At 33.7% G+C, this 15,433-nt stretch overlaps 1 protein-coding gene across 4 annotated transcripts in view; it reads right to left on the bottom strand.

The window, feature by feature from the left end:
* The window catches only part of LOC108911393 (collagen and calcium-binding EGF domain-containing protein 1-like), a 52,227-nt gene that overhangs the window by 26,648 nt on the left and 10,146 nt on the right, over positions 1-15,433 (bottom strand). For all 4 annotated transcript variants that reach the window (XM_018716325.1, XM_018716327.1, XM_018716324.1 and 1 more), the window contains exon 4: positions 1,890-2,038. In XM_018716325.1, coding sequence (XP_018571841.1) covers positions 1,890-2,038 — 149 coding nt within the window. The remainder of the gene's footprint in view (positions 1-1,889; positions 2,039-15,433) is intronic.

Genomic DNA, 15,433 nt, shown 5'->3' on the forward strand with positions numbered 1-15,433 from the left:
CCCAAAAAATTCCCTAAAAAGTATTGTTTTTTAACCCCATTTTTGCGAATTTTTCGATTTTTACCATAATAATCATGATTCATTCGATTTTTAACTAGACATGTTTTGTAAAAAATTTAATTGCAAACATTTTTTCCTCTTCCACTTTCGCCTAAAATCAACTCTTGAAAAGATACATTAATTAAATAGGAAGAAAAATATGACTTTTTTCGAATTTTTTTATCATATTGTGCCGCCAAAACTTAAGCCCACGTTTTTTTTATGCGCATAGAAAAATTTTCATTTCTAGTGATATTTGAAAGCCAAAAAGCCAAAAATCTCCGTGGATATACGATTCACCCAAATATGGCTTTTTGAAACAGATACCGTCTGGACTAGTAGCGTATTCTCGGACGACAATGCAAAGTATTGGGTCAGGGAATGTGCTTTTGCTACGCGGTACAGATACTACTTTTTCTGAAATCGCAAACAATTATTGTAAAAATCGCATCTGAAATCGCAAACAATTATTATAACAATTAATTAATATGAAATAAATTTTTATTAATGCATACCTAACATTTCTTCATTAGAATCTAATTGCTTATGAAATCGGTTCCTTAACAACAATATTTCAGACGATATTATTAGTTTTACACACAAAACAAGAATACACTATTTGACGTAAGTTACTTGTCAATAGAACGATTTGTTTCCAAATAACCAAATCTTACTATGGTAGTTTTAAGTAGGTAACTATAAAAATGTTTATCCTGAAAATTAAATTCCAACGGAAAAACTGTAAATAAATCGAAAACGGTTAAACTTATCGACATAAAATAAGTATATTTTATTTGTGTAAAATAGATAAGAGAATAATATTCTATTAAAACTTTCGTATACACAGAAAAAAATTTTTAACAACAGGAGTATATTTTGCATCGACCTACAGCGTCTACAGCAAGTTAAGTCCGGATTTGTTTCCCTGGACCCAGAAAACCTCCGACTCCAAATTTTCAAAGTAATTCTTTGAAAACTTTTTAAAAATTTTAAGAATTTTGAATTCAAAATTTGAACTTTTAACACCCTTTTTTATTATCCACAAATGGACAAAGGTAAGTTTAGCTACATCGCATTATTTTAATGTAAGGAATCTACCCTTGCTCTGCGACTATTTTGGTTAATGTTGGGGCAGATTTAATTGCATTAAAGAGACATGGGTGATGGAAACCTTCAAACGTTGTCGAAGGATATATACAGGAAACTTTTACAAATAAACTAGACATAGCAGATAAAATATTTAGAGGAAGGAGAGACAAGGAGAAATTTTCTAATAAATAGTAATAATATTGTCGACGAAAAATTAATAATAAATGGCAATAATATCGTCGACTTTTCGAGTAAAGTTCAACCAACGTTTAATAGCTTTATAAACTGCAATATAACTATAAATATAAACAAATATTTACAATAAGCGTATAAAATGTCAAATACGATCAATAAATGTTTACTGAATAATGAATTTTTGATGTGAGTTGGTTCGGTTCGTCTGAGTATTTACCGTATAAAATATAGATTAAAGAAAATGGTACGGGAAAAAATTAAGTTTCCTAGGCCGGAAAAGTAACATTCCCGTCCTGTTTGCTGATGGTATTTTGAGGCTTGAAATTGGGCCGAAAAGTACACAGGTCTGAATGATTTTAGTTAAAATTAACTTGTATTGACCTGGACATATAATTCCCTCTCTCTCTCTAAAATCATAAGAATGACAAGGACAAAGTTGCAATCTAAACACATGGAGTGAATTTTCGTAAACTTCTTTTGTATGTACCAGTAGGTGGATCTGGAGTAAGGTTTTCACTGCATTTGAAACATCCTCAGTCATCTTAAAAGCTCAAAAGTCTACTCACCCACACATACAGGCTTGATGCCCTTCTTCTGGTTCTCGGGACTGAATTTGTAGCCGTCGTAGCAAGTACAGATGAGGCGTTGCATGTAGAGGGAGCACCGCTGCTCGCACAGATTCATCGTGCAGGGATCTTGGTCCTTGTGTATGCATCTGGAGAGAAAAACAAACAATCTGGGAACACATGCTCGGCTAGATAGCGTCTCGTGGACGTGAGAACCCCGTTTAAAGCAAACAAACAGCCAAGTATACCCCGGAAATTACAGATTGGTAACTACTGGGCCAAGGATGGAGTTCGTTTATGTTTATTGTACACACAGCTGATTGTGTTGTTCAAATAAATATTTCTCCGGGATTTATAGTCAATATACCTACCTAATTTATCTCAAGAAGGGCACTCGAAGCAATTGAAAATGTAGACCTGTTCTCAAGAATAGTCTTCGTCCTCATTATAATTTTTTTTAGTAAATAAAATTGTTTTGTGCTGTTAGGCAAATAATTTAAAAGGTATTGATAATTATTATTGATAACTACGCCCTCCAGTGAAAGTTGTTGAATATCGTGATGAAAAGAACGTACTGTAAGTCTTAAAACTAATTTCACAAAATAGCATATTGCAATCAATATGTCTGTCATTTTCAATTATTTCTGGCAATGTTTATTATCACACCATTATATATTAAACTTTGGCGTATCTATACGTGCAAAGTAGCACAAAAAAATTACGACCGTACACAGAAAATAACTAATAAGACAGAAAACACAAACATTTATTATTTAAAAATCAAATAAACTCTACGAATACGTTAGCTTTACGTAATTTTTATGCCTGAAGGGTTAGGATATACAGGGCATTTCAAGATTAAGTCGACAAACTTTAAGGAGATATTTCTCATAAAAAAAATAAGAAAAAAAAATCAAGTATAAATTTTTTTCCACAGACGCTTCATTTTCGAAATATAGGGCGTTAAAGATTTTTTAAAAAATTCGAATTTTTTAAATAATAAATAAATTTTGCCATGAAACTATAAGAGTTAGGAAAAAAATTAATGTACACTTTTGGTCAATAACAGACTGTTCTATCTAAAAACAGCATCATTTTTTATTTTCAGTAGGACCGTATTAATTTTTTTTTATAATTTAATGAGTCTGAGTCCCCATATCTCCGCCACTGGTTGCTTGCGGGACTTCTACTTCTATGGAAAAATGGTATCTTATAGGAAGATGTGTCATGCCAAATTTGGCTTAAATAGCCTTCTTCATTTAGAGGTTATTTAAAAAATTCGAATTTTTTAAAAAATTTTTAATATTTCGAAAATGAAGCGCCTCTGGAAAAAAATGTTTACTTGATTTTTTTCTTATTTTTTTATGGGGAATATCTCCTTAAAGTTTGTCGACTTAATCCTGAAACACCCTTTAGAAAGGTCTTACCAAATTACAAGCTTCGTGGCGCAGTGGAGACCTGGAGCATCATTTCTTAACCTCAAATCACAAGACCAGGAGGAAAGAAACACGCGACACGCGTGATACACACGAGACACGCACCAGGCACGCACGCAACACACTTGATATCCACGTGACAAGAAATCAAAACTAACGTCTGTATTTAGTGGCAACTTTCCGAATTTGATATTTCTATTTTGTTATAAAATTGTACGACTGTGCTATAGTTTTTCAAGACGTTATTAGGGTTACTTACAAACAAAATGACACACTAATTTTTTATTGATATTTTTATATTACTTTCAGTAATGCGTACAAGATAATACTGAAATAGAAAATGTGTGGGAGATACAGAAAAATCCAAGGACCGTCATGGAAAAAAGGATCGATTGTGAAAAAATATGTTTTTTCCTAACAAACTACATCGGACCGTGAAGGACCATACACGAAATTTGTAACAGACTAGAATTAGGTACAATAACAAAAATTATATGGTAATTGTCCTTTTAATTCGTGTTATTCCTTTTTAGCAACGAAGATAAATGTAGCAGCTCGTTTTCGTTTCCTGATTCGACCTTTTATTTGCGCGAATGCCCACATAAAACCTTGCCTCGAAATGAAACACGATCCTGAATAAAAACCGCGAATTCCGTTAATTACAAGGGCTTCGACGAGGTCTTCGTTTTGTTGAGTATATTTGAGGTTCGCTGAATTGAAATTTCAGAGGTGGCAATTTCTTTTTAGATATTTATTGTATTGTATACATATTAAAAACGATATAGTCTTTCTGTAATCAAATACGCCTAATTTATGCTGTATAACACAATGTAGATAATTTTGAATTATATAATACGGTTTAGTTTCATGTATAAAACACTTTTTGAAAAGGTTTCACAGGAAATATTTTATTTCTTGAATAAAGAGGTTCAAAATTTGCAGAAAAATTGGAAAATGCCTGAAACATTGTTCAAATAAAAACGTGGTCGAAGTTGGCTCTTACACATTGGACGTAGGGAGTAGCTTATAGCGACCAACTTAACCTCATTTGTCAACGAGCTGTATAGCAGCTGTCAGTTTCAATAACGTTAATAACTATATAACTTTATTTTAAAGAATAATCGTGATAACAATAACAAACAATTAAAGGAGCTGCGGAAAGTGTCCCCCTCCTTGTTATAACAATAAATTAAAGCAGCTGCTGAAAGTGTCCCCCTCCTTGTTCCAAGCACTTTTCACACCTGTTCCTCAAAGAATTAAAGACATTTTCTAAGATGCTCGGGGTATTGTTAATTTCACGAATCTTGTCTATAAGTCGAGCCTGCAGATGGTTTAAATCAGGAATAGGCAGTTCAAAAATAGTGTTTTTAAGGTAAGGCCACAAAAAGAAATCACACGGCGTAATATCACATGACCTCGGTGGAAATTCATGTTCAGCATTGAGACTTATTAGTCGATTTTGGAAAACTTCCCTCAACATATTCATCGTCTCGCCTGCCGTATGTGCCCTTGCGCCATCTTGTTGAAAGTAAAAGTTTGTAATTTCGTTTTCTTCCAGCTGGTTAACAAAAGGAGCGATAATTTCTTCTCTATACCTTTGCGCAGTAAGAGTACCATTAAAAAAAATAGGTCCATAAATCCTCCTTCGATTGAGAGCACACCAAACTCCAATTTTTTGAGCGTGTAGAGGGCCCTCGACAAAAAAGTTATCTGGTTTTTCAGAAGACCACATTCTCATATTCTGTGAGTTTACGTAACCACTTAAATGAAACCAGGCTTCATCAGAAAAAAAGGTGATATTATGAAGTTCACCGTAGTTGTTTAAAAACCATTCACAAAATACAGCCCGTCGCGGAAAATCAACTTCATGAAGTTCTTGCTGACAAGTTAAACGATAGGAGAACAAACGCAAATCTTTTTTTAACACTGTGTGGCAGGTACCGACTGATACTCCCACCATTTGTGATAAAACACGTACAGAAGTTCTTGGCGCATTTTCCATTATTTGTTGGACATTTTCTTTTAATTCTTCAGTCCGCTTTTTAGGTCGGCCGCTTCCTTCTTTTCTTGTTACACTGCCCGTTTCACGAAAAACATTAACACAACGCTGAACTGCACTTTGAAAAATTTTGTACTCAACAACGCCGGGAAATTGATTTTGAAATTCTATGAAACATTCCTCAATAGAATACTTCCATATTCCATCAATCTTGCGTCCATTTCTAAAGTAGGACACTTTTTATTCTTGAGAAAACACCATTTTAAACGCTTTTTAAAACGAAAATATTCAAATTGATAGCGGCGATATAGCGCTTTGACAGATAACGTTTAAGTTCATTAGCTATACGCTACGCCCTACGTTCAAATTTTCAGAACCAACTTGACCACGTTTTTATTTGAACACTCGTTACATTTGTTAAAATCTAGGAAATAAAAGTTTCTAGCCACCATCTTTGCTAATATACAAATATTATATGGCAAATATCCTTTAAAAATTGTTTTAAGGACACTATCATCAGGCCATTTTCGCTTCTAAAAAAGCTGATGCAGATTCTAAATATGTTTAAAAAACTGTATAGAGCGAGACATAAAACTTACATCAAATATGACATATTTTTATTATGGATCTGGAAAAAACTATTTTATTTCAAAAAAGTAATAACATTCACAACTCACTGACATAGAACAGGTGCGTATAGAGGACACCAAAACAAGTTTATTTTTCATATGAATTTTTTTTCCTCAGTTGCGGAGATATTGGCATCAGAAAATGTCTTAAAGAAATCAAAAAAACTCGGTATTTCAGCAATACCTTAATACTGAACGACCAAATTTTGTAAATATATTTAATTTACTGACGTCTTTAGCTGGTAGACATTTGTAGTGACCGGCATCTCAAAAACGGGTGTCACCCTCAAAATTTTATGCCCTAACTTAATTTACAATGTAATAAGCAAATTCAATTTTACACTCTTTTTATTCTTGTCAATTTTTCGAGAAACTGTCCGTTTTTGAGAAAATTGTGATTTTGTTATAGGGCTCAAAACCGTACATCTTGTTCTTGTTTGTCGTGATATTTATTCGTAAAAATGACAGGAAAACTTTTATTTAATGAGCAAGTTGATATGCTGTTAGTATTGGGTTTTTGCGAAGGTAATTAATTGCCGCAGAATACCGAAGAAGATTTCCTAATCGCATTATTCCAAATCGTCAAGCATTTGCTAATGTTGAATGAGGAGCTCGGGAAACGGGTTTTCTTTGCCGCCGAAGAAAAGTTAGAAGTCGCGAATACGCAGTGAATGCACGAAATAAAGAGCACGTTTTAGACAGTATTGAAAATGATCTCCAAACCATTACCAGAATAATATCCCAGCAATCTAACATACCACAGTCCACGGTCCATCGAATTATATGACGTAATCTGCTGCATACATATCATTTTCAAAAAGTTCAAGAACTATTACCGCGAGACCTAAGGATGATTTTTTGTAATTACATCCTAGATCGAACAATGGTTTCCACAGGATCATTCGGATCAAAATCCACATGCTACAGTTACCAAAGAAAGTTTAGAATAAATGTGTGGGCAGGTATTGTTGGGAGATATTTGGTTGGTCCAGTTATTTTACGCCACTTATTTGGATTTCTTACAAAATACTCTTCCTGGAAGACTTACCTTTACAATTACGCCGTGAAATATCCTAACCTTAAACCACCCCTTCTTGGGATGCCGATCACTTCAAGTTTCTACCAGCTAAAGACGTCAATAAAATAAATATACAGGCTGTTACAAATTCGCTTCTCACTACAAGAATCCCGAAAACGGTAAGAAATACAAAATAGCTTAAATGGGGGCAAAGTTGCGTAATCAGGGGACCAACATTATGCCTCTAAAAAATCAAGGCTAACATGATTAGTTTTCGAAATATTTGAAAAAAAAACGAAATTTTGGAAATCCGTTTTTGTTTCATTACAACCTTGTTTTATTTGAGGTGATATTGAAAAAAGAACACTTTCTCATTGCGACTTTTTGCCCTCTATCGAATGGCATAATCAGTTTTTATATGTAACATTTCGTCTCTCCAGAATCCATGGCCCTCAGTACTGTACTGCCTCAGCCCTAACCAGATTCAGACGTTTTGTCTCGAAAAATTCATCTTCAGTATATTCTTTCCATTTATCTAAATTTTTTATTTAGATTTCTTTGTTTATTGAATTACACTGTAAGTTTCGTCAGACCCTCTGAAATCCATCTAATTAATTAAACTATTACCACCACGCGTTACAATAAAACATTATGAGAGTTTTATTCTCCATCACCTAATCATACATAACTCAAGTCGTTGCGTCAAAATTAAAACATTATTACAATTTTAATTTTAATATGAAAAATTAATTCTTAAAAATGCATATGAACAACCAAAGCGCCAACTGAATATTATTCTTTAAAAAATTTCAGTAAATGTTCAAAAACATTTTCGTTTTGACAAAGGTTGAAAATGAAGATCAGCGTAATATTATCAGAATTTATTAAATCTGTAACCCCAACTGTGAAAGAGCATGTCAGATGTATTTGTATGAATATCCTGAAAAAAGTAGATCGGTATTGGTTTGAATTTTGAGCATTCGAGAAGCCTAGAAATAACTATGGACATGGGAATAAAACTCTAATAATGTTTTATTTTAATGCGTGGTGGTAATAGTTTAAATAACTAGATGAATTTCACAGGGTCTAACGACACTTACACTGTACCATAATTCAATAATCAAAGAAATCTAAATAAAAAATTTAGAGACAAAACGTCTGAATCTGGTTCGGGCTGAGGCAGTACAGTATTGGGGGACATGAAGGCTTGCAAAAAATGTAATAAAATTTCTAGGGTCGTATTTAAAAAAATAAGGTTGATAATGGTCCTGCAGAGACGAAACGTTACATATAAAAACTGATTATGCCATTCGATAAAGGCCAAAAAGTGGCCAAGAGAAAGTGTTCTTCTTTTTTCAATATCACCTCAAACAAGGCTGAAATGAAACAAAAACGGATTTCCAAAATTTTGGTTTTATTCAAATATTTTGGAAACTAATCATATTAGCTTTGATTTTTTAGAGATATAATGTTGGTCTCCTGATTACGCAACTTTGCCCCCATTTAAGCTACTTCGTACCTCTTGCCGTTTCCGAGATTCCTGTAGTGAGAAGCGAATTTGTAACAACCTGTATTTACAAAATTTGATTGTTCTGTACCGTAAGTATGAGAAAAAAATATATCATATGAAGAGTCAACTTGTTTGTTTTGGTGTCCTCTACACGCACCTGTTGTCCATTGAGTTGTGAGTCACCCTGTATACTGCGTAATTTTAGATTTTGGAGAAAATGTCATTATTTTAATTAACTATTTAAAAATGTATTTTTGAAAATTATCTGGAATTTTTAGTTAAATTCTAATTCTAGTCAATTTATTTTGATTTCCGTATAGAAACAACTACAGTGTTAAAAATTCTCCAACTATTTAAACTCTTTGTTTTTTTTGTAACAAAATCAGGGAATATGGTTTATCGAGTAAAAACATGTGAGAACTAATAATAGAATATATGTATTTATGAAAGAAATCTCTGAATCATTGCAATTTGTGAGTTCTGAGTTCCTTAAATTTTTCTATTTTATCTGATTTCTTTATTGTTTACTTGAAAAAGTTTTTCCAATTTTCCGTATTTTCCCTAATTATTAAGAATATTTAGGGAAGAGACGGTTGGAAATTGTTCTTGAGAAAAGTCAACTTTATATGTAATACTATCCCAAGACAGAAAAGGGTACTCAGCCAATAGAACAAACCCTAAATTTTGAGGCCATTCGGGGAGATTTAAAACCGGGTACACTTCTTAAATTGGCCATCACTTTTCTAACAAACAGCTGCCCTAAAGTCAAATCCTCGGCGTCCTGGATGAATCCCGTTTTAAACCGGCGGAGATAACTTCTACACTTAATATTCCCCATAAACATTTTCCAAATACCTATTATTTAGCCTTTATAACTGACTAAGATTGCAGTTCATATAATGAAATGATGCTTTATTACTTCCAATTACATTTCCTATTATCTGACGCTCGGCTCAAATCGGAAAGTTTCCCTATAAATTTCCTTAAGTAAGCGTCGAAGCAAGAAGGGAAGGGCGAGAAAATAAATTGAAACAAAGAAGTTGTAAGTGGGAGTTGCGGAAAATTGTTGAGCAACGTTTCGACATGAATTAATTTATTTGTTTTTCTCTTGTTCCCATTTATTTCACAATTTTCACGCTGCGAATGTTAGAACCTACTAATTTTATTTATTACTGGGGCAGATCTAATAAAAGAAATAGGGTGTAACGTTTAACTGAGGCTATCTTCGACCTTTAGAAACACATATTATAAGTTTACTTTCTCAAATTCTGACGTGAAACTTTTTTTAACTCTTTTTTTTTAGTAATTTTTATAGCAGCCGCTGGACAAGCTAGTGTGACCTTAAGCAACGGCGTATGTTATTTGCAGAGCATGCACACTACAACACTACAGAACTGTGATATGCATTGTTGTCAAACCTCATAATTTACAAGAAAGGTGGAGAATTTTGTTAGAAAGCGAATTTTAACACCGTCCGTGAGGTACTGCTCTTTGTCGCGTTTCTTTCATTTATCCCACATAAACAAAAATCAATACTTTTAGATAAAATAAAGTATAAAAACGTTAACAAGTCCAAACTCTCTTATATTATTTTAAGATCTATTTTCTACAGTCTGACGTAACTCTTATTGACAGGATATGAGTAAACTAAAGATTTCATGTATTCCCACGGATAAAAACCGCACGGATGTGAGTCTGGAGATCTTGGTGGCTAATCCCATGGTGGGATTTCATAAAATCACACAGAAACTTGACAAATGAAACAGTGAAATAATTTATAAGGCTATTTATACACTTGCACCTTGCACTATGCAAAAGTACTTCACTATTATTTTAAATTATACAATTAAAAATAATATATACAGAGTGTTTCATAATTATGTGCAAATATTTTAAAAATGTGTTCAAGAAGGGTACTTCATATAGATATTTTTTAGGTCTTATTCTTTTCCGCGAAAACGGCTGAACTTAGAAATTTGAATTTCGGTACATGTTAACAACTAGTTGAATGATATTTTTTTGGAAGTCTTTTTTTCTGGTTTGTCTTTGAATGAAAGAAATTAGCACACCTTGGTTTTCTTCCATAACTTTTTTCTGCGTTAGCTAATTCCAACAAGAAATTGCTTTTAATACCACATTTCATTTAGAAACTTTTTCACTCATCTCATTTTTCCGTATACTTAATAGTTTACAAGCAAAAAAATTAATTATTTTAAATTATTCCTTACCGATTACACATAATTAGTAAAGCTGAACAATAGAACTAAATATTTAATCAACCTATCAAATATTAGCATAACAAAGCAACGATACAGCAAAAAATACAATAAGAGTACAGTAGAACCTCGATAATCCGAACCCCTGTAATCCGAACGCTCGATAATCCGAACGCCGTTTTGGGAAAAATAAAAATAGTACGTAATCAGAATCGCTCTCTAACTGCTACAGTAAACAGAGCATCACCGTAGTAAACATTGCATCTTTAATTTTTTTATCTTTCTGTACAGTATAATTTTTTTGTGTGTACAGTACTGTACTTTCTGTGTATGTATAAGATTGTATACTAAAAATATTACGAAATTCATGTGCAATACATTACATAAAATACACAGTAGTATGTATTTCATAAAACAAACTATTTTGTACCTTTAACAATACAACGTGCTCCTTATTTTATGGGAAATAGTATGTCAGTGTTCATTTTTTGCATGCTACTATGCCTGGAAAGCACTTTGTTTGGTAATCCGAACGATTCGATAGTCCGAACCACCCCCGGTCGCAATTAGTTCGGATTATCGAGGTTCTACTGTACTTAATAGTATACATGATCAACTTAAAGGTGCTGTTCTAAATGCTGTAGCGGTTATTCATACTTAAGAAACAAGCAAAATTTATAAAATAACACTCATCAGCTCTCATATAAGACTACTTTGTTGATAAAACAAATAATGTCAAAAATGACAATCGCAAACCACGTTTTTAGTAACTGTTATAGTAATTATGTCTAATCGACAAGGAAAAATAATTTAATTTTTGCTCATAAACTGTTAAGTATACGAAAAAATGAGAAGAGTGGAAAAAGTTTCTAAATTAAATGTGGTATTAAAAGCTATTTTTCTTGTTAGAATTTGGCAACGTAGAAAAAAGTTCTGAGAGAAATAAAACTAAGGGATGCTAATTTCTTTCATTCAAACACATAAACCAAAAAAAAATACTACTAAAAATATCATTCAACTAGTTGTTAACGTGTACCAAAATTTAAATTTCTAAGTTTAACTGATTTCGCGAAAAAAATAAAAGCTAATTTTTTCGGCCATTTTGACATTCGAATATTTTCACAGGGAGGGCTCAAAACGAAAAAATATATTGGAAGTACCCCGCCCTAAAATTACTTTGTAAACACCCACTTAAAATATTTGCACATTATTATGAAACATACTGTATAATAATAACAATAACTGTCTCGGCTTCGCGATCGTCTTGCGAAAGCGATCTGGGTGTTCTCGTCGTCGGTAGCCGCGGTTCACTCTTCGTGAATAGCTTCGCCATTGCCTGCGACATCTCCACTAACTGTTGCTCGACGCTATTCAGTCTGTCGTCTTCTGAACGGGCATGATTTTCGACGTAGTTTGCTTGTTTGAGGCTGATGTTGCTTGCTGCGTTGCGCGAAATAAAAACCACTCTAACTGCACAAAATCGCGTACTTTCACTGAAAAGATCACGTCGAGGTCACCACTTGAGGGTTGCTTTCACTGTACAGCAAGAATAAAACGCTCTCTCAACGGTAATAATAAAGTATTTTATTGAAAACTAAGTTGTATAGAAAAAGACGTGTTGACGGGGTGAGTGTTCGTTGGAGAGTCCCCTGTGTGCGGAGTCGGTCGTAGGTATATGAGTACGCATCTGGTCGCCGGCGCCAGTCCGCCGTAGACCCTTCCTGGAACACTGGGGAGTCCGGCGGCATCCTGCTGGCGCTCTTGACGTAATGCTTAAAAATGGGTCACTTGCGGCATGTGTACCCACAACTTAATAAAACACACAGTTGTTTTACAATTATTAAACGGTAACAACCGACAACACCGGTAACAACGCTGTTGCAACGGGGTCTGTATACTGCCGAGTACCCTCGTAAATAAAAGTTTAAATGTAGTTTAAAAACAAATGATACCTTGACTATTATATATTATTACCCCTAAAATACCGACCCCCTGTATAAGCTTAGACTTTCGAATCAAAACAATAATTCAGTCCGATTTTGGTATGTAGCTACCGCAATACTGGTTTATAAGCTCAAGTGAATATTTTACTTTGAATCATCCGTGACGTTCGGTTTTTATACGCACTTTACTTATTTTCGTGTGGTCTTAAACTTCAAAAATCTCGCTTAATGCGACGATTTTCAATGTGCGTTGCCTCGGGCCCCGAGTATACCATGGCCCCGTGAACTTTTTGAGCCGCTCTAAACCGACCTGTAGCCAAACAAGAAAACTGTTGCCAAAAGAAACCTCTTCGAATTCGTCTTCACATTTACACGATTAAATCCTCGAACTTCGCAAAGAGTGAACGAATCAACATTAAATATTAATCCTGATATTTTCGTAAATGAAATTACTGTCTCAAAGCGATATCAGGCCGAATTAAGTATGTCTGGAAAGTTCTGGAAGGAATTGCGTACGTTTAGAAGCAATTTCGCACTTCTAGGAGTTTTTATTTCTCAGAGACGAACTCATCAAGCTTTATTACACCTTTATTTGTCGAGATCGACATACAATTAATTTATATTGTAATTCGTACATACAGAGCCTAACTTTGAATGAGGGACTGAGAAACACGCATCATAAATTTGTTTTCTCAAATTCCGTGGTGAATTTTTTATTTTTAATTTTTTTATACTCCGCCACTGGACAAGAAAGTGTGATCTCAAAGAACGTTTAATTTAAAGGAAAAGTTATTAAAAAGCAAATTTCCACTCCACCCCCTGTGCAGTACTGCTGTTTGTCGCGCTACTTGACATATTTGAGTTGTTCGTCACAATTCCTATCATTCCACATAAAAGATATTTTATCTGCTTCCACTATAGTGAATAGACTATTATTAATACATTGTTTTTAAGGAGGTAAGTGGATTTTACCGTAGAAGTGCAAGTTGCTATGGACAACGCGAGTTCGAGTTATAAATGCATATTTTATGAACAAATAAATAGAAAAATATTTGATGAACATTACATTTTATTAATTGTTATGAATGAAATATTTATAGAACTGTACAGTGTACAGTTATTACATTTAGTAACATTTATAAAATCTGGATAATTATTCCCCTCGCGTTTACTAATTGTCACATTTTTCTCAAAATGATTTGACCGCTCCATTTCAGCCACCGGAGGCTCAATATTATCTGACTGATCAATTAAAACTGCATGACGTATTACTAGAAACCTGGAGTTGAAGTGTCATTGTAAAGAATCCTGTTGGCTGTTTCATTTTTGTTACTTAAACTGTCAGCAACATAACTTTTTGCAATTGTGGCTGATTTCCATCCACCATGTCTCTTGATTGTTAATACATCAACTCCTGTATTAGCCAGTAACGTTGCCGATGTTCTTCGGAATGAACGCCTGTATATGTTTCAGGATGTTCTAGTTTCAAAAACTGTGCAATCTTATTAGGAATTATAGAAAGGGTATTCTTATTCACTGGTTGGTTGTAACATCTACCTGCTTGATAGCGTGACTTATCAGTTTTAATTTCCAATCTAATCTAGACATATTTCTTGAGAATTTCTAGGTGAGAAACAGAACCTCGACGAGAGGTAATTGTAAATGTACGTGACATACCATTTTTAGAATCTGGAATTGTAATTACAATAATGTCATCAAATTTTTTTAAATTGACGTTATCCAAAGTAAGTTTGTATAACTCATCAGAACAACTGCGATACCTAAGACCGTCACTACCTTCATTAGCAAATATCGGGTGCCTGAACGAGAAAATCGTTGACTTGTTTTCTTGTAAAAAAAATTTAGGTATAGCCGTCATTCTTACATTTTTCAAAAATGGGGTATTTTGATATATCCACGTTCTCCTCTATGAAAATAATTGACTTAATCACTGAGTATTCACTCCACCAACTCGCCGGTGACTTTAAAGTTCTTGACTTCTCCATGAAATATGCTAGCAGTGACATTTCAGAAACTCCAGTATCTTTGTTCTGGCACCATCTTTGAAATTTGTTTATGCTCGTCCGTAGCGCACCTTCGACTTCTCGGGCAATAAAAATTCGCAGGCAGCATTTGCTGCACTTTCTATTTAAAAATAACTCATTTAGAAATAATAATTCAAAACCAGCAAAATTGCAACTTTTATGTAGGTTTTGTTTATAAACACCTTAGAAACGCAAAATCCAAAGATTTCAAATAATGTCACAAAATAAAACTTAATCTTTATGTCATGAACCATAAAGAACTGTGGGAGGAGATGATAAAATGTTATACACCACGCAGCAGTTAAGTATAATTTACCAGTCTCGGACTCTGTTGCCAGCTCTCGCTCCGCTCGGGCGCAAAATCGTCCTCCTTTATGGTGTAAATAATAACTATTAAATTTTATGAAGTAGATAAACTATGAAACAGTACTTAACAATTAAGCTAACAGAAATCTCAAGCAGTAAAATTTCTCACTCTTTGAGTTTGTTCCTTTCCAACGTAAACGTATTGGGATTCAAAACTCCTATAATCTCTTAAATGAGATACCAATCTTAAGACATTTTCTTAATAGGTACTTGTTGGTCGGGATAAGCCATCTGATATCTTGCAACAACATCTTTTTCTTCTGATAAAAAGTAAACGTTAAGCATATCAACTCGTTCTTGATTCATATACATTATTTTTCATAATATCACACGAAAACACGAAATATACTGTACCTTTACTAAACACTGATAAGGTTATATA

Source organism: Anoplophora glabripennis, unplaced genomic scaffold (assembly GCF_000390285.2).
Source record: "Anoplophora glabripennis isolate ALB-LARVAE unplaced genomic scaffold, Agla_2.0 scaffold470, whole genome shotgun sequence".
Lineage (NCBI taxonomy): Eukaryota > Metazoa > Arthropoda > Insecta > Coleoptera > Cerambycidae > Anoplophora > Anoplophora glabripennis.